General features: G+C 42.5%; 1 protein-coding gene across 1 annotated transcript in view; it reads right to left on the bottom strand.

Annotated features, from left to right (window-relative positions):
* The window catches only part of LOC139473389 (ubiquitin carboxyl-terminal hydrolase MINDY-3-like), a 75875-nt gene that overhangs the window by 21366 nt on the left and 31518 nt on the right, over window positions 1-22991 (bottom strand). Inside the window, exon 10 of the mRNA XM_071255946.1 lies at window positions 5769-5841. Within this exon, the coding sequence (XP_071112047.1) occupies window positions 5769-5841 (73 nt within the window). The remainder of the gene's footprint in view (window positions 1-5768; window positions 5842-22991) is intronic.

Genomic DNA, 22991 nt, shown 5'->3' on the forward strand with positions numbered 1-22991 from the left:
TTCCCTGAACGACTGGATGGAACAGTATACCGTGAAGAACCAGTGTAAATACGATCGCCCTGATCTCATTTTATTTCAGGTGATAGCCTTTGGGGGGAGGGTCCAATCCGGCGGCTCATAAGCTTTAAGGATGACCGTCCGGAGCCACAGGGAAAAGTATTCCGGCTGACCAACGACTGCGACGAAGGGGAGACCGGCAGAAAAAGGTGTTTCCTAGACTTGCGGCAGTCTTTAGATCGTAGAATAACCTTCAGTGCCCTTACTGAGCATAATGACGCTCATCCTCATCCTCGGCACCCACACTGGACGAGGGGGGAGGGGACAAGGAATGATCTATCAGGCTGTCCTGGGAGTTGAGTCTTTACGCTGACGTCCCAGTACGGTCCATGATGAACGGCGCCCTGGGTACCGCATTCGAACCGGGCACGGGAGACGTCGAGGGCGTGCTGTACATGGACTCGAGCGGCAGTAGTCAAAACCAGTAGAAATACCCGTCTTCTACTTAAGGTCGTAGAAGGAAGACGTGGGGAGTGGTTAGAAGGGCGTTGAAGACCACATTCAGATCCAACGCAGGCGGTCCGAACTTGGCCTTCAGGTCTTCAAGACTGAACGAGCGCAGCCAGGCCCGTAGGTCGGGAATTTTCGTCTTTCTCCGATCGTCCGAGATGGCCAGAACGGAGTAGATGGCGACCAGGTGTGTGGGGGTGGTAAGCCCTTCAACCGACGGGTGCTACGCAAGTACAGAAGGAACTGATCCAGGATCTGCGGTGACGCTGTCATCGGATCCTGGTGTTTGTCAGAACAAAATGCCTGGAACAAGCATCATTTATCAGCATACAGTCCCCCTGTAGATGGACGGTGGGCTGAAGCAATAGCCTTGGTCGCTATAGCCGAATAGCCCTTGGCTTTCTGCAGGTGTGTCAGGCGTGCAGACGATAACATGCGGGTATGAGGGTGTGGCAACAGACCGTGTGGATGGAGCAGAAGGTTGGACCACACCGGAAGTTCCAGGGGTTGTCTCTGGGTATGTTTCGGAGGTCGATAACCCAACTTCTGGCTGACCAATAAGGCGAGACCAAAGTCAATGGCAGGGGTCGAGTGGCCTGGATCTCTGAAGAACCATGGGAGGGAGAACCGGAGTCGGAAAAGCGTACACGCGTAATCCTTCTCAGGAACGATGGAAGGCTTCGACTTCCACAGCGGTCGTATCCGGCACAGGTGGAATGGAAGACGACAGCTGGCCACATTCAGATATGAGGCAAACAGATCTAGGGTTGGGGTGTCGACCGTTTGACATATTCTGGCCCGAGGCGCCGGAGAGCGTGAGGCGTCGGAGAGCTTGAGGCGCCTGGAACGCCGAAGATGGTGATTCTCGGGGGCGCCGGTCGAGTTTGTAGCGCCGGGAGAGGGGCGAGTACTCTGGGTCCGCAAACACCACACTACGGTGACGTCGTCAGTGGACACGATCAACAGGGCGTGACCGAGAAAGCACTGTCAGCAAGCGACGTCCTGGATAAGCCTTTATCTCGAGGCTGTTGCTGTGCCAATGGTGTTGATCTCTGGATCACAGGTGGTCACAATGTGGGCTGGTGTGGGCCACTAGCCACTGACAAGGTGGCAGGGGAGGTAGTCAGCAACAGGGGTCTGCGATTGCGTACCGTCGGTACGATTCGGAAAAAGGTGTGATAGCCTGCGAGCCAACCTCAAGTAGACGAAGTAAACCAGCTTCACAATCGACCGCCGGGGCATCGACGTAACCGGGTAGTAGGAAGTCGAGGCAATATGGCCATTGCACGAAGTAATGAGATCGTTTTCATCCCTGAAGCGGCATATAAGTACTCCTGTTCTTATATCGAGGTGACAATGGAGGACGACAACACGATACGAGGCAGGTATGCAACAGGGGTCAGTGGGACGGCCGAGGGACTTTAAGTATCAAATCGACACTGTGTCCGGTAGTCAAGGCGGAAGATAGGAAGGTGTCGTAGTCGAAAAGATCAAACCGGACGAAGGAAGGCGATCTTTTCCATCCCTTGAACGCCTATAGGCGCTATCGTTCTTACAGCGAAGGGTTGATGAAACAAGGTTCCTCGTGACAGCCGTGTTGGTAGAGGAGGTCTATTGTTTCCAACATCCGTACATGGATGGACTGCGACAGGCGCCTGGTTGAGTGGTAGCACCAAGCGTACAGTTAGACATGGAAACCAATCTGTAGAAATACATGGCACCCCTTGCCATGGTAAGTTGACCTAATTCCGGTCGGAGTTGTTGACAGTCCGAGTACTTGACACGTGACATGTAAATCACACTGCGCAGTAGCCGAGAAAACCGCCTTGGAGTCGGAACTGAGGTGCAAACTCCACACACAGACAATCCTCAATGAACTGCGTGAGAGGCGATCAAGTGGTGTACCCGAGTTTTGCGATAAAACACGGAACCCCATGGGCGTCGTGGAAAACCCGGTGAGCGCCGAGGAAGAGTCTCTTTCAGGAGCGCTGGCGCTAGGGTAGGGTAGAACAGCGTTGGTGTCGGCGATGTCGACGAAGTAAACTCTTTGTAAGTGGATGTCGTCGTCGAATCTGATACAGACGCTGTTCACATGACGCTCTGTTTCGATGGAAACCCGCAGGTCATCTCTCCGGAATCATAGCGCTTTAAACGACGGGATTATGGATAACGTCTCAGTGGGCAAGTTGAATCAGACCAACTGTCTATTAGTTGAAAAGATTCCACCCAGGAAGTAGAACGATAGTCACGATCCCGAAGACTGACGGGAGAGTAGCGACAGGAGCGGCGACAGTTGTTTCACCATGCTTCTCCGTGTGACGAGTTATGAGACGGCAGCAAGAGAAGAGGGCAGCAAGAGAAGAGGGCAGTGGCGCCGGGGAGGCGATTGCCGATGGTGCCCCTTAAGCCGCAGTAGAAGATCGGATAGTCGGCTCGTTGATCTGAGCTTGATAAAGCTTGTTGATCTGGGCGCCGGAGGTCATCTTAGGCGCCGGATATATCATAGGCGCTTCTTCCGTAACTCTTGAGGCGCCGGAGTAGTCAGAGGCGCCAGAGACATTAGAGGCGTCGAAGATCATGAGATCAAAGACCTTAGAGGCGCCGGGAGCGCCGAAGACATCAGAGGATGCGGAGGCGCCGGAGCGCGGAGACATCAGAGGCGCCGGGAATTCACGAGGCGCCGAGACATCAGAGGCGCCGGGAGCGCACGAGGCGCCGAGACATCAGAGGCGCCGGGAGCGCACGAGGCGCCGAGACATCTGAGGCGCCGGGACATCAGAGGCGCCGGAGGCGCCGAGACATCGGAGGCGCCGGGAGCGCACGAGGCGCCGAGACATCAGAGGCACCGGGAGCGCCGGGAGCGCACGAGGCGCCGAGACATCTGAGGCGCCGGGAGCGCCGGGACATCAGAGGCGCCGGAGGCGCCGAGACATCAGAGGCGCCGGAGGCGCCGAGACATCAGAGGCGCCGGGAGCGCACGGGGCGCCGAGACATCTGAGGCGCCGGAGGCGCCGGGAGCGCCGGGACATCAGAGGCGCCGGAGGCGCCGAGACATCGGAGGCGCCGAGACATCGGAGGCGCCGAGACATCGGAGGCGCCGAGACATCAGAGGCGCCGGAGGCGCCGGGAGCGCCGAGACATCGGAGGCGCCGGGAGCGCCGGGAGCGCCGGGAGCGCACGAGGCGCCGAGACATCAGAGGCGCCGGGAGCGCCGAGACATCGGAGGCGCCGGGAGCGCACGAGGCGCCGAGACATCAGAGGCGCCGGGAGCGCCGGGAGCGCCGGGAGCGCACGAGGCGCCGAGACATCGGAGGCGCCGGGAGCGCCGGGAGCACCGGGAGCGCCGGGACATCAGAGGCGCCGGAGGCGCCGGGGGCGCCGGAGACATCAGCGTTGATGTGGTGGTGTTGGAGACCGTGAACGGTCGTATGTCGTGCCAGGGGAGGCAGACTCTACGTTGGGAGCGCTGGAGCCGCCGGTGGAGTAGGAGACCGTGAACGGTCGTATGTCGTGCCATGGGAGGCAGACTCTACGTTGGGAGCCGCCGTTGGTGCTGGGAGCACTGCGAAGCTCCGCTGAGCGCTGCTGCCGTCAACGTAGGTGGGGGTCGACGAGCACGTTGAGCGAGGTGTGTCCTGGATACTCGCATGAGCTGAAGGATCACAGCGACGAATGACTGCAACATCGGCACTGCCTTGTGAAAGTACAGGGCGTCGTACAATCACGGCAGAAAGGGGCGGCCCCGACCAGATTTGTTCCCGCGGCAACAAGTGCAGCGAGGCAGAAAATCTGGAATTTAAGCAAAACATAACTATGTGGCAAAGCCACAAAGTGCGGGAAGCATAATGTGATTCAGAAACTTTGTATTTCAATGAAGTTTATGAGATCAAACAATGACGCTAAAAGGTAGCGAAAAAGCATAGCTTTAAGCAAACACATAACCATGTGGCCAATCACAAAGTATGGGAAGCATAATGTGATTCAGAAACTTTGTATTTCAATGAAGTTTATGAGATCAAACAATGACGCTAAAAGGTAGCGAAAAAGCATAGCTTTAAGCAAACACATAACCATGTGCAAACACGTAACCATGTGGCAAAACCACAGAGTACGGGAGACATAATGTAACTCAAAAACTTCGTATTATATTGAAGTTTATGAGAAGAAACAATTACGCTGAGAGGTAGCGAAAAGGCAAGGCTTTAAGCACACCAAAACAACATACATAAATGTAATGTATTACCCAAGCCAAAGAGAGAATTCAAAACGCAGAACACGACATTACGTGGCCACGTGGTGAATGGCCAAAATGGCGGGAAAGAAAACAAAATGGCGGGAACAACATTGCGCCCGTAAATTACTGTGACGTGAGCCACAGACGAGCGATAAACGTTACAATTTACGAATGGGAAGACCCTAAGGTCACGGCCCATAACAGGTAACAATGTAGCAGCATATAATGAATGTAGAAACACGCAAAATATAAAAAACAAATAATAAGCTTTAATTTCCACAAGGGATACACAGTACGTCCGTCCGTGGAGGTGACAAAGCAGTTATGTGTTTTTGTGTGACGTCATGACTTCCGGGTCACGTGCCGACTGTGAGAGGGCGCTGCCTCCTGAGCTGGTTGGGACAACTTTCTTCAGCAGCTGGATCTCACACAGTTCGTCACTCTGTCAAAGACAGCAGTAAATGCAATACGGAGTAATGCAGGATAAGTTAAAAAATTGATCATACAGCTGAAGAGTGTCAAATTTTACTGAAGAGGAATGTGTGTTCAACACATGGCAAAAGAGACAAGAATGACCACGTGAGTCACACACGAGCTGAGACTGGGAGAGGTTTTCAAGTTCTGCAAATGGCTTGGTTTGAGAGAAGTGTTTCCACTTTTTGTTCAAGAGAAGACATGTAGAACTTGTTATGTGAAAATGACATTGACATGTTCAGAAGAGATTTTCAGTGGATTGAAAGACTGATAACATAAGCTCACAATGATGTTATCAAGTTGAGCTATAAATGTTCATATTTATTACTTTTCAAACTAACTAAATATATATTTTCTGGGCATTACTATATAGTAACAAAACCATTGAAAGAAACAAACTGAATTAAGAGTAATTAATGTAACACACTGTAGCTGACCCACAGGAAATTTGGTCAAGCTTGTCTGAAAGTGTGTGCACCAAGATTGGAAGCACGGTACTCTGACCAGACTGATTCTTCATGGGACACTCAGCAGCGTGATCGGCAGTACTTACTATTCCTTCTCTGAGACAAGATCTAGAGCACTGAGGACCTCATCCAGCATAGATGTTGAGATAAATCCATTGCCTGAAACAAAAAAGGAAGTCATCGTTGAAGTAAGAAGCTCACCTGGACAAGTACCCTCTACCATGTCCATCTCTGGAAACATTTTGCAAAAAGAACTGTTTGGAAAAAAGGTTAGCCTTGCAAATGCAACTAGAATGTGTTTTTACACAAAAACATATGTCTCCCCTCCTCTGTTTTGCAACATTAGTTAAAGTTGTTATTGTAAATGTGTTTGCAAATCCAAAAAAAACAATAATAGCAAATCACAAACCATGGAAAGATAATGGTTTCATGCAAAAATATTCAAAGCTTTTGAGATTTGGCAGGAAACAAACATGACATTTTTAAAAATAAATAAAAACATTAAAAGGCAATAGTTTCACATGTTTTGTTTTATGCCAAAATATTCATTAGTTTGAGAGCAGGACTCTAAGTTGCGAGTGATATGGTCGCATTTGCGAGTGAAATTTGAGAAATGCAACGAAATATTATAATACACTTATCTCTTGGTGATTACAGAAAAATCATGAATTTGACTCTTTCAACACCATAGGCCGATACACCGGCCAAGAAGCCTCGTGACCCCAGACACCACAGGCCGTAAACCAACCAAGCCATAATCACGTCAAAATAGTATATAATCTTATGAACCTAGCTGTCATATATCATTCATTTTTTAAATCTCTTGTATTTCACAATGTATGAAATACGTATTCCATTTCATTTTATCATTTTTTATCGCTAAATCAAAAAAAAATATTCACCATTTCCTGCAATGTTATTGAAAATATAATTCTTGAACACACACTTCAAGTTTGACAACCGGTCCACGTCGGACATGTCAAAGAGCAAAATAAATAAGTTTCAAGCAAATCTTTAAATATTTTATACAAAGTAATATAAAATATCAACAAAATTATATGCCTTCTAATGGTGCGTCACTTGGCAGTCTTCGACGTACCAGGGTACATGTTCTTCATACAAAGCTTCGAAAACGTAGGTATTTCTTCATGTTACTTAGTGACAGCTGCTGTTATCATACATGACTGGTTAATTTTCAGACGCTTATACCCTGTTCACATGCCAAAATATACACACTTGAGTACCTTTACATACGGAGTAAATTTGCACATATAAGCAAAAAGTAAAAATACTTAGCGTTCACATGAAGAAAGTGCACCGTGTGCAAATTATATTTGCTGATGTAAGTTTCAGAGTAGGTCTCTACAACTCATTCACTCACTCGCTCTTAAAACCAAGATGAACAGGCTACAAGATTTTCCTATATTTCTATCCACTGGTTTAGCACTGGGTCTTACTCATGATAGAAAAGTGTGGGTAAAACAGAGGTCCAGACCCTGGTGGAATGACATCGTAAAAGGAAGGTTGACAAAGATTGGGTTGAAAATTTTCGGATGACAAAGGAAACATTTTACTTCCTTTGTCAGGAACTGCAGGAATCCCTGTCCAATGAGCCTGTGCCAGTAAGGGAACGTTTAGACATTGACCATAAAGTAGCTGTAGAGGTCTACTGGCTTGCATCCTCTGCAGAGTTCAGGACAGTTGCAAATCTCTTTGGAAATTTGTTGCAGTTGGACCTTGTGGAGGCCTGGCGATGGAACTGTCGGTCAGTGTTGGGTGTAGGGGAGGGTCATTCCCAAAGTGCTGAGATCCAGGACCAGGCTGACTGGTGCTGATGCGACTGAGGCGTCATTCTTCCCAAAATCATCTGCATCATTCTGAACTGGTGATCCCATTCTTCGCGTTTTTGGCGTTCCTTAGATTCGATCCTCTGTTGCTCCAGATCAATTCTCTTTAACTCTGCATCAACCTTTTTAGTTTCAACATCCAAGAACATCTTCTCGAACGTCTCATTACTTTCTCCAAAGCCTTTCATGACTGAACCTAGGGCCACTTCCAATCGTGTTTTCTTTTGTCTTTTCTCTATAGTCTTCTTTTTAGGTTCTTTTTCAGTTTCCTTTGCCTTTATTTCTCCATCCTCTGTAGTATTTTCGCCACTACCTTCATTCTGTTCATCTTCCCTGGGCTCAATTACTAAGTACTCAAGTACTCTGAACTGATCTCTCTTGCTTTAGTATCTACCGTTTCTGTCTCCATCTCCAGGTCATCATCATTACCAATATCAGACTTACCTGTATCATCAGATTCGATCAATCCCCGCTTTCTTGTCATGCTTTCAACAACCTGCACAGGTGTGGTGGCTTGCTGATTTCCCAGGATTTATTCAGTCTGTTGTAAAACTTGCATAGTTTTCGGTCTTTGCCACAGGTTTTTAGCTGCTTGTTGCACGCTCTAAAGGATTTCTTTAAAGTATGCATACGGATCTTGCATTGTGCGCTTGATTTTTCAAAGCCCCGATTCTGCAATTCTGATGACAAATGTTCATATATTGCACCTTTGTTCCGTTTGGGATCGTCCAACTGGTCTTCTATGTTTTCATCACTCCAAACACCGAGAATAGCCTCGGTTTCTTCATCAGTCCAAGAACAACCTCATTCTTTATATTTTCTGGTTGCCATTTTACCTCTCTGTTCAGCCTGTAAGCAACTTGTCTTGTGTACATGTTTTGAATGATCGCCTGATCTGAGCTATTAATGGAGATCCTGTCATATGTTGCTATTTTTAGGCATGATGAAACAGTTTTGCGTACTGAAGCAAAATCATCAGAGGCGCCGGGAGCGCCGGACTCATCAGAGGCGCCGGAGACAACAGAGGCGCCGGGAGCGCCGGAGACATCAGCGTTATCGAAGAAGAAGGTGTAGGAGACCGCCGGGAGCGCCGGACTCATCAGAGGCGCCGGGAGCGCCGGACTCATCAGAGGCACCGGGAACGCCGGGAGCGCCGGACTCATCAGCGTTGTCGACGAAGAAGGTGTAGGAGACCGTAAACCGCAGGCACCGGGAGCGCCGGACTCAACAGAGGCGCCGAGAGCGCTGGACTCATCAGAGCCTCCGGAGACATCAGAGGCGCCGGACTATCAGAGGAGCCGGACTCATCAGAGGCGCTGGAGCGCCGGAGACATCAGAGTCGCTTGAGACATCAGAGGCGCTGCAGACGCCGGGAGTGCCGGAGACATCAGAGACGCCGGGAGCGCCGGAGACATCAGCGTTGTCGACGTAGATGGTGTAGGAGACCGTGAACGGTCGTATGTCGTGCCATGGGAGGCAGACTCTACGTTGGGAGTGCTGGAGCCGCCGGTGGTGTTGGGAGCACTGCGAAGCTCGGCTGAGCGCTGCTGCTGTCAACATAGATGGGGGTTGACAAGCACGTTGAGCGAGGTGTGTCCTGGATACTCGTATGAGCTGAAGGATCACAGCGACGAATGACTGCAACATCGGCACTGCCTTGTGAAAGTACAGGGCGTTGTACAATCACAGCAGAAGGGGCGGCCCCGACCAGATTTGTTCCCGCGGCAACAAGTGCAGGGAGGCAGAAAATCTGGAATTTAAGCAATTTAAGTTGGGTTCAAGAACCACAATCAATGCCATGAATGTAAGTGGTATCACATGAAAAATGAGAAAAAATACCTATTGAAAGAAAGAAAATATACAAATATTAAAATTTACAATAACGAGTAGTGTTTCAGCTATATCTCACACACAACATACCTATGCTACAATATAATCATGTTAGGTAATTTATATCAATGTAAGATGCAAATGTATATAATACTACAGTTATCTATAAATGATAGGTAAGTGTATTTGTGTGTCTTGATACACCTGACATGCATGTATGACCAACACTATGAGTCTATTTAGGCACGACCAGACCCAATCTTTGAAATTTGTATGACCCATGGGGCGAGTTGATCCTCTTCATCTGTTTGATATTCCATTAGCACTTTTTGTTTTATTTTATCCTCTAGCATGAGGAATAACATAAGATACAGGCGCTTTTCCTACGGATATTCTGCGAGCGGTGACTGTTTCAATTGCCTTTTTTAGATTTCAAGGTTAAGCAAAGGTTTACGTTCATGTTGGCTCACTTCCGAAACGTTGAAAAATATATTAGTAGATCGAAATAAATAGAAAAGATTCTATAGATATTTTAAAAATCTGTAAAATTAAAATGCAATAATAGATAATGACACACAGACTATTAAGAATGTTTTTGAAGAAAATCTACTTTATTTTTTGTATAGGTTGAATGTAGACATCAAAATATAATTACTTTATGATATATATACAAATAAAGATTCCATCTTGTTTTATAAATCATGCATTAAGTTATATTAAGTTATACATCACTATGTACACCAAAAATAACATATTATATGTTAAAATGTGAAGATATATACAGTTGTGCCTCGTTTATACGGACACTTGCGTCATTTCACAATTCGTCCGTATAAACGAATTTCCGCATAACTGAAACCAGCTTCTTACTGGAAGAGTTACTTCCCTTCAATTATGCAACTCATGACAGATGACAGAGCAAACATATACATCCACTCAATCTTTATTCATACACGTTTCAAAAAGTCTGTCATGGAAGTTTGAACTGTCACCAATTGTCGATTTTCCTATGGTATGTCCAAATTCAGTGCCATAATGCTTACTGATGGTTTCTTAACTTGCTGACGGGTGTTTTTCTTTAAACAGACAAATTTCCTTTTTTTCGCATGCTGTAACTGCGTGACCCTTACGTTTCGCTGATTGACAGGCCATACTTACACAACTTTGACCTCTGACCTCCACAGACGCCATATTTATCGAAGGGGATTACATGTACAATAAACAAGCTCGTCTCAAACGTAACTCAGTGTCACTTGTTTACATAGTAATTATTTCGTTTTCAATGAAAATCGTCCGGGAACCGAGGTTTCCGGATATCTGAAGTCCGTATAAGCGGGGCACGACTGTAATTGATTAATTTTAAAAAAAAACATGTCTGAGTACTCCTTTACCACCTTTTTCATCGATGTAGTACCCGGACATCGCTTAAACAGTACCCTCTATTGAAAATTCTTTATTGGAATGTTTTTTACATTTACTAAAAGTTCTACCTTACACCAAAGATAATTCAAAATGAGTTGTTTGGCGATAATGTATGAAAACTTACGGGCGTGGCAGTCGGTTTGTTTAGAGAGTTATCTCTAGCAGACACATTTTTAAATGGCCTATGGGATAAACGGATTATGCTTGCCTGTTAAGTTTGGGTATCAGCAGTTTACCTAATTACCTATAAATATATGTTTGGTGAGTGTCCGCCTACTACCGCTGTCCGAGTACTGCCTCCCGGCTCTATACATATTTGTCAGTTATTATCTGCTATCAACAAATCGTCAAATATTTTTATTATTTATTGGAATGGGACAATATGTGTACAGTGAAACCCATCTTATCTTGACATCTTCATTTGAAGAAACATTTTGCAAAACTGAATACTGTATATCGGTGTGTATAAGGCAAGTTTTCCGTACTATCGACAGTGATTGGTCAAAGAAAAGATATCTGGCAATAGCAATCAGCTGTACTAAAGTGCTACGTTTATGGTTGTTAATTTATTTCAAATATATACAGTAAAGCTGCAACTTAAATGACATGATATTGGAATAAATTATTCCTGATAAAATAATAGTTTCAAATACAATACTTCTGATCATTGGATCAATAGGGGTCCCAGCACATTCATCCTTCACCTTACCTAACACCTTTTTATTTACTACGCTGTGCAGTAGATTATCTTTTGGGTAATCGCTCGTGTTATACATATCTATTTTTTCTGCCATATCTTTATATACATCCTCGGTTTGTATTTCCATCAACAAAGAATCTGTGTCAGTATATAACACCTCACATCTATCGCCGTATTGCTTCTTAAGTTCGTTGTAATAAAAGTTATACATTAAGTGTTTTGACAAGTCAAGAATACTCATACCAACGTACACCGGTCTGTAGAATTTTATATTACTCTTCTGCATATGTAGTGCAGCTAAGTCGTTATCGAATATCTTGCTTCTGTTAAAAGCCGGACTGGCTATAAGTTTCCTAAGTCTTTCTTCCTCATTAGATCTGACTAATTTAACATCAACACGTTTCCTTAGATTCTCTATAGTTTTCACAAATACGGAGTTATTCATGAACTTATATAGGTTCTTTTCGAAATCGCTGGTAGCAATCTTTCTTAAATCTGTGTTAAGCCTTTAGGGCTCCATCCAAGGGCTTTGATCAAACTTTAGAACTCTGTGTATTTTCTTTAGTTTCATGCCTGACGATAGATGTAACTGGAGATTTCTATAGTGAATTATATATTTTGTCTTATCCATCAAATGGTACGAGTTTTTCTACGTTAGCTTACATAGTATTGCCCATCACGGAGTGTTGTTATTCCAAAATCCAATCTTTATTAAACATAAATCTTTCGGGAGCTAGCGGATAACTGTTATGGTCTTTGCGCAACTCTTTTGGATATTCCAAGTCAACTCCTAGTATGTCAGAGTTAGAAATTGGCACTAGTCCTATAGTCCTTGCCAAACTGCCCAATAGTAAAGGTATCCTAAGGACAAGTAGAATTTTGACATTTTTAAAGGTTTTGCTATATGCTATCATTATAAGGACTAGTGGACTGAAACTGTTAGTCTCTACCTCTGTATGTACCCTTTATTCACATTGGAATCTGTGGGGATCGATATCACATCGATATCATTCACATCAACCAACTCAAAACCACCCGTGGGTAAAGGTTGACTCATTGCCCATCCGTACAAATTGTTGGCATTGAGATAAAATATGTGCGCATCGGGTTTACTCGAATCATATCCTTCCAAAAATTTATTATTAGCCTTAGAATACATTTTCGCTGTCATCGATATTCCATCTCTTAATCCTTTCTCAACAAACAAGTGCATATCGTAATTGTTTAGTAGTTTTAGTTGTACACCGGTCTTCTTCAACAATGCACCCCACGATAGTCAGGGACTGGAATAGTACCATGCCGGGTCCAAGCCATATTGTTTTAAACATGTCTTTCTAAATGTCTCGAATATATCAGCGAGTAACAGTACATTGGTTTTTAAGTACAGATCGTGATAATCACCTATATTCTTACAACCTAATTTATCCCACACATTAAGGACGTGTTCATAATCGGCATCGGTTATTTTAGATTCTGTTAAGTTACTATAGAATGATACAAGGGGTGGTAATTTAGTTTCGTCAAATCTAGACCAATCATCCACATATTCATAAGGATATACACCTTTTCTCAACAACAAATGACGAGTTATCTGATCAGTATATTGATTTGTTATTGCAAAGTCATCGGGATTTTTCGCATTAGCTAAATTGTCCAGGGAAGATAACAGAAACTGTACAGAGTCTATGAATCTAAGTCCATTACTTTGTTTTGTTCTCGCTTTCCCATCCTTGTCCATATAATGTATAGTTTTAGTCAACGAGAATGATATATATCTTTCCACATTATTAGGAATGCACGTTAAGCCTTCATCGGTCTTTGAGATAGCTTGCATAATAAGATGAGAATCATATCCTCTAAGGTTGTGAAACACAACGGGGATGGGTATTGTTTGAGAATTCATTTTTAGTTTCAAGTTACACTCGTTATGCGCGGCTCCCCGATAATTACCCATGACGTGACAATGATCTCTTACGGAATCCCCATTCAGGGGTTTATTACAAACATGACAAATCGTTGACTTCTTATAGGCCCTCCAATCATCCCTCGTCATACACATAGGTTTCTTAAATTTTCCCTGATTATTCTCTCTTCATTTTGTAGATATTCTAGGAACTTTTCCGCTGCATCAGGACCTCTGTAAATCACGGGCGGGTTTGTTTTCCCATCATACCTTACAACTATATATCCAAACCCTTAAGGAATATGTTCTTGAGTTTTGTATGTCGTATTGTGTTCGGTATTTTCTATAGGTTTGATAAGTTCTTCGAAGTCACTGTAAATGTTTATGTACAGTACTGACATTTGATTACAATAGTGTTCAAATTTTAATATATTTTTTCCCTCTTTAGGCATATCGATCCTGATAGCAGTCTGTCCAACACCTCCACAGTCTTCATTATGGGTTTCTAATTGATCTTGTCTGCTGCACCCATGCAGGCATCTTCCACAGAAATATTTTTTTTCATGATGTTTTGTTCGATCACATAATAGCCTGCTTTTGCTCTTTATCCATGTATAATGATATTTACCATCTTTTTCGGTCAGAAATGAATTGATTCTGGGAATATGTTCCGGAGCAGAGCTTATCCTGTGTACAACAATTTTTTCTTATTATAATATGAGGGTAAATCTATATAAGATCCACCTTTGAAAGGCATATAATTTGCTATATCTAAATATAAACTATCGATTCTATCCACACCCCAACCAGAACCACTATTAGTCCAGAGTTCTAAAGTTTCTTGTAACCGCTGAATTGAAGCATCTAATGATGCGCTTATAGAATCAGATTCGGTTATAACTTCTTGGTTGCTCTGGAAATAAGGTTTGGTATATTCGGCATCATTTTTACTCAATGACATTTTAACTGTCAGCTGGTATTTCATACTATTTAAATCATCTAACACCTCGTTAATTTTGCTCAATACGATGGGTTTAACATCATTAACATCCACGTTGTAATTAATATCCATCTTCCAACCTCTTAGATATTTACCAACGCCGGCTGTGGGTACAAATCTTAACTCAACAACTGATTGATTTTTATCAACATCAACTGGTTTATCAACATCAACATTCAGTAAATCCATCAATTCAGCTTTTCTCATTTGAGAATAACCTCTCAGACCATTTTTTTTCGTTTGAGCTTTGAGTTCTCTAACAGCCTGGGGTTTGTTGTATTCCAAACCGAGTAAAGCAATCACTTCAGCTTTTCTCATTCAAGAATAACCACGTAGACCACGTTGTTTTGCCAAAGCTTTCAGCTCTCTGACGTAAGTCATTGTGATATACAACTACATGTGAACTAATATCTAATTGGTTTGAATTCTACCCAATCTATTTATCTCATTGCGGTAATCCTTTTTCCTCTTATAAATAATTTGAAACCATTTTATGTCAGCACCGTGACTCTTACATAAACAGTAACTACCTTTGACCCCAATCCCACATTCAGAACACGTATTTTTAACTTGCCCTTTTCTAATTGCAATGGCATGTATACCACAATATATACCGACACAATGTCTGTTGCATTGAATTGGTTTTCCCATGAGTGTAAATTTACATCTGGATGTGCCCCTCGCCATTGTGATAAAAATTACACTTCTAGTATCATTTCTCTAAATGCGTGTCAGCCAGTCAAGCCCGACATAGCTGAGCAGTCAGGGTTAATAGCTGATAAGACTCAGCGCGTAATAGATCATAGCTTATGCATAATAATATAGCTAAAAATAGACATACCAGTCATGGTTATTTTCAGTTGGTGTGTAATAGATCATAGCTTATGTGTAATTGTATAGCTGAAAATCGCAACTACCAACCCGACAACCCAAACATTATAAAAACTATCTCGCGGTCTTTCTGAGCCTCTAAAATCTAATCTCTCCATTCTGCGCCTGTCCCATTGTGACTGAGCTGTTTCGAGTTGTTTTAATGCTTTTTTATGTCGTTTACGCTCCTCTTCAATTTCTTTAGCGTTTGATTCCCTCATACTAGAAAATAAATTACTCCCCGAAAAAGTTAGAGCATTAACAATAGCTCCACCGACCATCATCGCAATTGATGCCATGCTATGTTTATAAAATATTCAAATGTTTAATTACTTTATTATGTGTTCTTGGATAAGCCTGTGTTTGATTAGCATATCTTTTGTAGCCACTGCTAGGCCTACATCTAGGACCATCATTCCGATATCATAGCCATTAAAATCTAGCTTGGGTGGTGTGGCTTTAGTAATCATTTTAGCTTTACGGGCATAGCCAATGGCCAAGCCGCTGACCACCGCTGAATGATACGTTGCGTTTACCAACATTTTACTGTCTGTAACTGGAGTAGTCATTGCTTTCTAACATTACAGGACGGCTTAACTCTAATTGAACCTCATCTTATTTTTGAACTTGTGGTGTTTTCTCTTCTCCGGTCATAAAACCATACCGCTGCTATAACAACAACCCTAAGTACATAGGGAGCCCAAGTTTTAATCGGGCTATGTTCAGTGTTTGAATTGTTGACCTTTGCCTTCCTCGCTAGCACACCCTTCCTACAGGCTGCGACTTTGAGGATTCTTAGTCACTCGGACTTGTGGTGCTTGTGGTGCTTGTGCAATCTGTGTTTGTGGTGCTTGTGGTGCTTGTGCAATCTGTGTTTGTGGTGCAATCGGGGATTGTGTTTTGTCATTCACTTGCAGTATTTCCATCTCCATTATTAGTAAGTGGGTAAGTATGTTTAAATTGACAATACCTAGCCATTATTAAAGCGGTGGTAAGTGGCGCTTAGAACATTCTGTATCTATGCTAAAACTCACAGCTTACTGCGCTTATAGCTTGTTTGATGAATGGGTCTTTCTCTAGAGATTCGCATAAATACATATGATTTTCTGCCGGGATAGGAAGAAACGTACTAGCTACAACTGTTGTAACATAGCCAAACCTACTGTTTTAGTCATGGTAGCTCCCAGTCAAGACTCGTAACGCTTATAGTTTTTTCATTTTCTCGTCGATCATGTTATCAACTTTTTCAGTGGTATTGGGAACATTTTCCACCGGCTACCAAAGCCACGAGTCTTTCTCTATGTTTATCTAAAGATTTATCTACCATAGGTTCTTGGAGCAGTTGTTCGATAAGTTCCATAATGTAATACCTAAGGAGATATTTAAGACTAACATAATGAAATATGGCATATCCAATACAGCCTGAAAATAATAAGATGTTGCAAAAGAATGAGTATTTCAAACCACAAGTACATAAATCACCGCTTATGTTCAATTTATCGTATTTTTGCTATATTTTGCTAAATTTTCTATTTTGGCTATATTTGGCTAAATTTTGCTATATTTTTACTCAGCAGTTGCTATATTTTTGCTATTTTTGCTAAGCAATTGCATAAGAAGCTGGTTGGTCAGTTTTTAATACGAGTTTACAGTACTTCGTTTCTGCTTACAATTTTCTGAGCTTGGTAGAAATAACATCAATTTCGCATAGACATTCCTCAAATGAATCTTAGTCTTTGCAATGAAACAGGGCTACCCATTTGGTATGCTCTCTGAGATCTTTCAGAACAGAGTTGTATTTTTGAGTAAGTACCCAAACGCTATGCTCCATATGCTGTCCGGAGAATGCTAAATATGAAAGCATATCTTTCTTTTTGGTTAGTTCTTTACTCGCACTACAGTCCTCTATTATGGAAAGGGTTGATTGTCCTTTGTATTTTTCGTGACATACTCGTAAACAGTCTTGTAAATGATCGCCCGGATCAACTTTGCACACCCCAGGATCGTTCATTACCCAATCTCTCGATAGGTATGTTTTATTAACGTTTATATTCGGACACAGAATAATAATATGGTCGAAAACATCCCTATAATGGCTTTGTAAAATATCTAGAATAAAAGCTGTTTTTCCGCAACCCGTTTGCCCGCAGATGATAGCGCAGTGCAGTTCTTCAGGAAAAAAGATTAATAATAGATCGCTTGCATGAATCTTCCATTCTGTATATTAAGTTACGCGTCCATAATCACGTACAAATATATGTTTAATTTACCAGCCGCTTCAAAGAGCTTCATTAGCTGTATTGTAACACCCTCACTGGCATTTTCTATTCTCCGCCCACTGGTCATCATCTGTAGTTCGCATGTCGAGCAATAGCGCATACTTCGTGGTAAGGAATTCAGCTATCGATACATCCCCGAGAGACAGATCTTTCACAACCGCGTTAACTTCTGGCCTTCGTTTTATAGAAGGGAGTTGCCTTGACTATATAGTCGATTAGGCACGCCCTCAATAGTCAATTCTACTTTTGTAATCTTGGGATTGTAGAACTTCTCGGTATCTCTTTGAAATGCTTCAGAAGGGTCCTCGAACAACATTAAAATACCCTTCAACGATCTAGCAGGGACGTTAAAATTGATATTCCACGTCATATCTCTTTTGTTCCTGGTGATCTTTCGGTGTTGAAGCACGCGATCATACAAAATGGCTTAACTTCCGGTATACTGGTTACAAATTTGTCTGGCTAATGTTATATATCTTCAGTGACCAAATCAGATCAGTTGCGCGACGTAGGCCTCCTTCGGGTTCACCAGGCTGGTATAAATATCTTACCCTTACTCTATCCGGAGGTTTTTTGTTCTTTGCCTGTCCTCGCTGCTGAATATTCGGAAGTCACGGATTTCATTTTAATCGCATTGGATGGTTACTTCCCGATTAATCTTGTTACTTCATAATTCAGCGCTGATACAACAGCTGATAATCGTGTCATCCATTCGGCTGATCTTAATCGTTCAATTTCATTTCAATCCCATACTGATATCCAAACAAACGTTCCGCTAATGTCCGGTTAAATCTTTCAATGATAGCTTGACTACGGTGGGCCTCTTTTGCACCACGCCTGATTGTGACATCGTGCTTTGTTGACAGTTTAGTTACTGATCCCATAAACTTGCGACCAGGATCTACTTGAAATAACATGGACCATTTTAGTGGTCCTTGTTTATATATGCGGCTCAGTGCATTAGCTACTTCTGTTGAATCTTTTGAGGTTAATGGTTCGATCAGCCTCCTTGTAGCGACTAGCCACATCCACTACGGTTAAAGTGTATTCATTTGTTTTGCGTCTTACCTTATCATGGGAAAGAAACAAGAGGTCAGCCTGATGAACTTCATTCGTTGTAAAAATATCAAACTTCTTCCTCGGGATATAACGCGGTGCCAGTAAGTATATTTGCCACATTGCTTGTTTCTTTAGACAATCCTTGGCCACATCTTTAGATACCTTAGCTGCAGTGGCTAATGTTTGTATTGCTCCTATACCTTTCCAATATCCTCGTGGGCTATAGTAAATTTTATCCATTATTAATTGATATTGATGTTTCTTTTAATACGACTCATGACGATTGTTGAATAGTATTATCACTTTTGCATACAAAATTCCCTCTGTAGTAGCAGTATAGGTATATCAATCTGGCTCCAGTGGAGTTGCGGCAGAACTGTCATTACTTATACTACTGTTTGAATAAAAATATATTTTCAGTCAACTTCTGTGTATGCATGACCAGATCATTTTATACATGTATCTAAACACATTTTACCATGGCTACGGTCAAACTATTCCCAATGGGACATTTTGTATCCCAACTCTTGAGACCTATAGTGGGTACCCGGGTAGGGTCGGGTAATAGCTGGGTGGGTACCCGGGTAGTAAATTTTGACTCATCCCGGCCCTAATATCGAGCCATTATTGCCAACATAACTATCTGGATTCGGAAACCATATTTTCAGTTAAATGAGCATTGTATTTTCTTTTATTAATTTCATCCAGAATATGGGATTTCAGGTTGACTGGTTCCCTACTAAGTAGTGTTCCACACTATATTTAGAAATAAGGTTTGCTCTATCCCATGTGTAGTGTAATAAAATATAGTTTTGTCCTGTACTATTATAGTTAAGCACGAGGACACTTGGGGTAGAGCCATCTTTATTTCTTTTCTAAGACGCCAAATTTAAGAGTAACCTTGTGTTATTGGTTCTCTAGTTCAGGACAAAACTATAAATTATTACACTTCACATGGGGGTAGAGAAAACTTTATTTCTTTTCTAAGATGCTGAATTTAAGATTAACTTTATGTTTGATTGGAGCTTGCTTTAAAATCACTTGACCTGTGATGTAAACTGAAAATCCTTGAACAAGGTTAACTGACAGGCTCTTCCACCTACTTACATGAACCCTATTGTTAAGGGACATATTTACGCTTTGAACATAATACAACACCACTAAAAAGGGTAGTTTGTTATTTAAATAACTAGCTAAGAAATCTAAACAAATACAGCCTATAATATGAGTTGAGGTGTTTTCTGTCACACCAGCTGCAACGTTGTTTTTGCCACTGATGTTAGAAACTGCAAGCCATTAAATAGTGTGCTTACCAAGTTGGTTGCACTACATGATACCATATCTGACGTATACTGACGACCTTGATATCGCGTCGGCGTTGGACGGACATGGTGGAGGAAGAGCAATATAGCAGCCATTTTGTTTGATTGCAGTAGGTTGCTAAATGCTGTACGCTGAGCAATAGGTTCACATGTGGTTATGTAGGTTATCAAGGATTGCTCCTTCGATTTTTTTTTACTGGAGTGGCACGGACGCAATGGTTTGAATGTTTGTGACAAGTCTGTGGCATGAGAGAAGATTGACATCATCTTGCTGTATTTCTTCAAACATAATGATATTCAAATATAAGACAAGTTTAAAGAAACTATTTTGATGATCATTATATCAAATAGGGCAAACTTCCTGTCCAATTTATATGTCAGTAGAATCATGCAATACCTAGGCTCTTTTGATAACAGACATTATTTTATGAATTATAGACATGAATTATGAACTAAATTTTGTGTCACATCATTTTTAGTTTTTTAAGAATGTTTTAGTTAATTTGAATTTATGTAAACCTTAAGGTTAAGGTTCCTTTCTAAGAATCCTTTTTTTTCTATTCCAAACTAATAAATAAAGTTTGGCAAATCTGTTTTGCCACATTTTAGACAAGAATACTGTGTTCCCTACAACCAAACAATCAAGTCAAATCTGTCAATGCAAAAGAATACTATTTCAACTGTTTTACTGAGACTCACTATCAAGGTTAATTTAAAGAGGGGTTTTTCTCCTGTCCTAAACTAAACTATTTCACGCAGGCTAGCAGCTAGCCAGACAACTAGTTTAGAAAAATCTGAATATTTTTTATATTTGTATACTTATCCTGCATTACTCCTTATCGCATTTTTTGCTGGGTTTTTTTAACATAAAGCCGAAGCAGTGACAGGTCCAGCTGCAGCAGAATTTGTTCCAATTAGTTGTGTAGCAGTACCCTCGCACAGCTACCTTAACTGGAAGTGGTGAGGTCACAAAAGAGCACATTACTTCTTAAAACGTAATATTTGAAGACTTGAGCCAACTTCATGGGCACATAAATGAAGAAATTCAGGATAAGTATACAAATGTAAAAAAGATTTAGATTTTACTTACCGTATTCGACGTAATAAGCGCCCCACTCTAATAAGCGCCCACGGCGATATTTGCTAATATGTTGACTAGTAAACTATCTCAATTAGCACCCCTTCCGATTGATGAATGTACACAGGACTTATTTATTCGTGTGTAATACGTATGTTATAGGTTCTACTACACCAAATCAGAACCAGTTTGGACAGTGCGGTTTTCGTAGGTAGCCTTCAGTGCAGATTGAGAGATATCTGCAGGCTGTGATTGGAGGATATTCTGTAAGATTTTTATGTCTTTCAAATGTACATCCATCCAGTTATTAAAACTGACCATGTTTTTCTATATTTAGTACTGTCTTTTTCAACATGATGACTTATGCTGAATGTGACCACAGTTATTTTCAAGTAGGTGACATTTGGTGCGAAACTGGGGGTGGTGTGTTTAGCTTCCGGTACTCAGAAAAAGGAGCTGGCTAAGCTAGTCATTTTTATTTTTTTTATTGCTGCTCTAAGGCCAAACTGTGCACACACGTACAGGTAATAGCTGTTGAATGCTTAGTTATTTTAAAAAAATTATAACGTTACTATAGAAGTCTATGGGAAAACATTTGGTTGTGTGTAACCTATATGCATTCTTAATTTTAATTATGGGAAATTAAATTCTGGAAAAAATATATCTGTCGTATAATAACATTTCAGGCTGTCAGCATAAACCACGAAATTTACGATCTTTCAATTCTGTTGTTTTTCACCAAAAATAATATTCTAATAAGAGACCCCTATTTCTAACTTTCAGAGCGCCCTGGGTGCTTATTATGTCGAATACGATAATTAACGTATCCCGCATTACTCCTTAATGCATCTTTGTCAAACGGAACGGAGGTGGGCACACCTTCAGATGTAGCCCTAGTAGACAGTCGTCTATGTAAGACTTGAAGTGGATATCAAGGCTAATCAGGGAATTGTTCGCTTTGATTCTGGTCCTGAGCAGCCTCAAGGTGGTCATTCCAGGTGGCATCGGTTGAATATAACAACCTTGAGAATCATGCGAATTTTTTCTGAATCCTTCTTGGAGACCAGAAAAACAGGGGAGAAGAATCCCGGATGTCGGACTGGGTCATGAACAATCTCGATGGCCTCCTTGTGAAGCAGAATATTTATACTGTCGCACAGGAGCTGCTGTTGATGGGGGTTGAAGGCTTCTGCCAGGGGTGAGGATGTCAAAGGAGGATCGTTTAGTAGTGCGAGACGGTACCCCTGTCAGAGGACATTGCTGACATACGCATCCTCCAGGATGGTCTAATTTTTCTAGAACCTGCCTAGTCTCCCACCTATGGGTGAGTCAGTACTGGAACGACTGCAGGGTGGGAGGACAAAGCTGTTACTGTCAATTGAACGTTTACCCTTGGATCAGCATCCTGACCTTTGTGTCGATCTCGGTGGGGTTGGTAGTTTCATTGAGGTTTGCCACAGCCATGCCCTCTGCCGCGATACGATGAGGAAGATTGAGTGTGGTTCTTGAGGGAACTCAACGAGGCTGATAATTTCCTGACTTGGAGGGCTTGAATGACCCGCGCTGGGAGACGTGCTCTTAAGTTTTAAGAGCAGTTTCATCGCCGGTGAAGCATATGTGTATCTGTAATAGCGTTGTTGAGTATGGCTGGTCCAAGGTTGGCATAATTGGTATGACATAACCGTCTGAAGGTGATCAATGGAGGCCGTCATCTAGGACATGAGCTCCATCAGCCACTTCAAACGAATGGACAGGGAAGTCATCTCTCCTTTAGCGAGGTGTTTCAAAGGCGGGAGTGAGGGAGAGCTTCAAAAAGTCCTCATCCAGCGCCGAGGTGAGAACCGTCAACAAAGGTGTCTGGGGGGAATGGACGTTGGGTTGGACCATATCGTGTCCTTCTTATTCACATCCAGTCAGCAACTTGATTCAGATCTAAGTGAGTGTTTATGTCTGGAGTGGGAGGGCCATAATCTGGAACGAAGGATTCTTCAGAATAGTC

This window comes from Haliotis cracherodii, unplaced genomic scaffold, assembly GCF_022045235.1.
Source record: "Haliotis cracherodii isolate W230 unplaced genomic scaffold, xgHalCrac1.p SCAF_28, whole genome shotgun sequence".
NCBI classification, from domain to species: Eukaryota; Metazoa; Mollusca; class Gastropoda; order Lepetellida; family Haliotidae; genus Haliotis; species Haliotis cracherodii.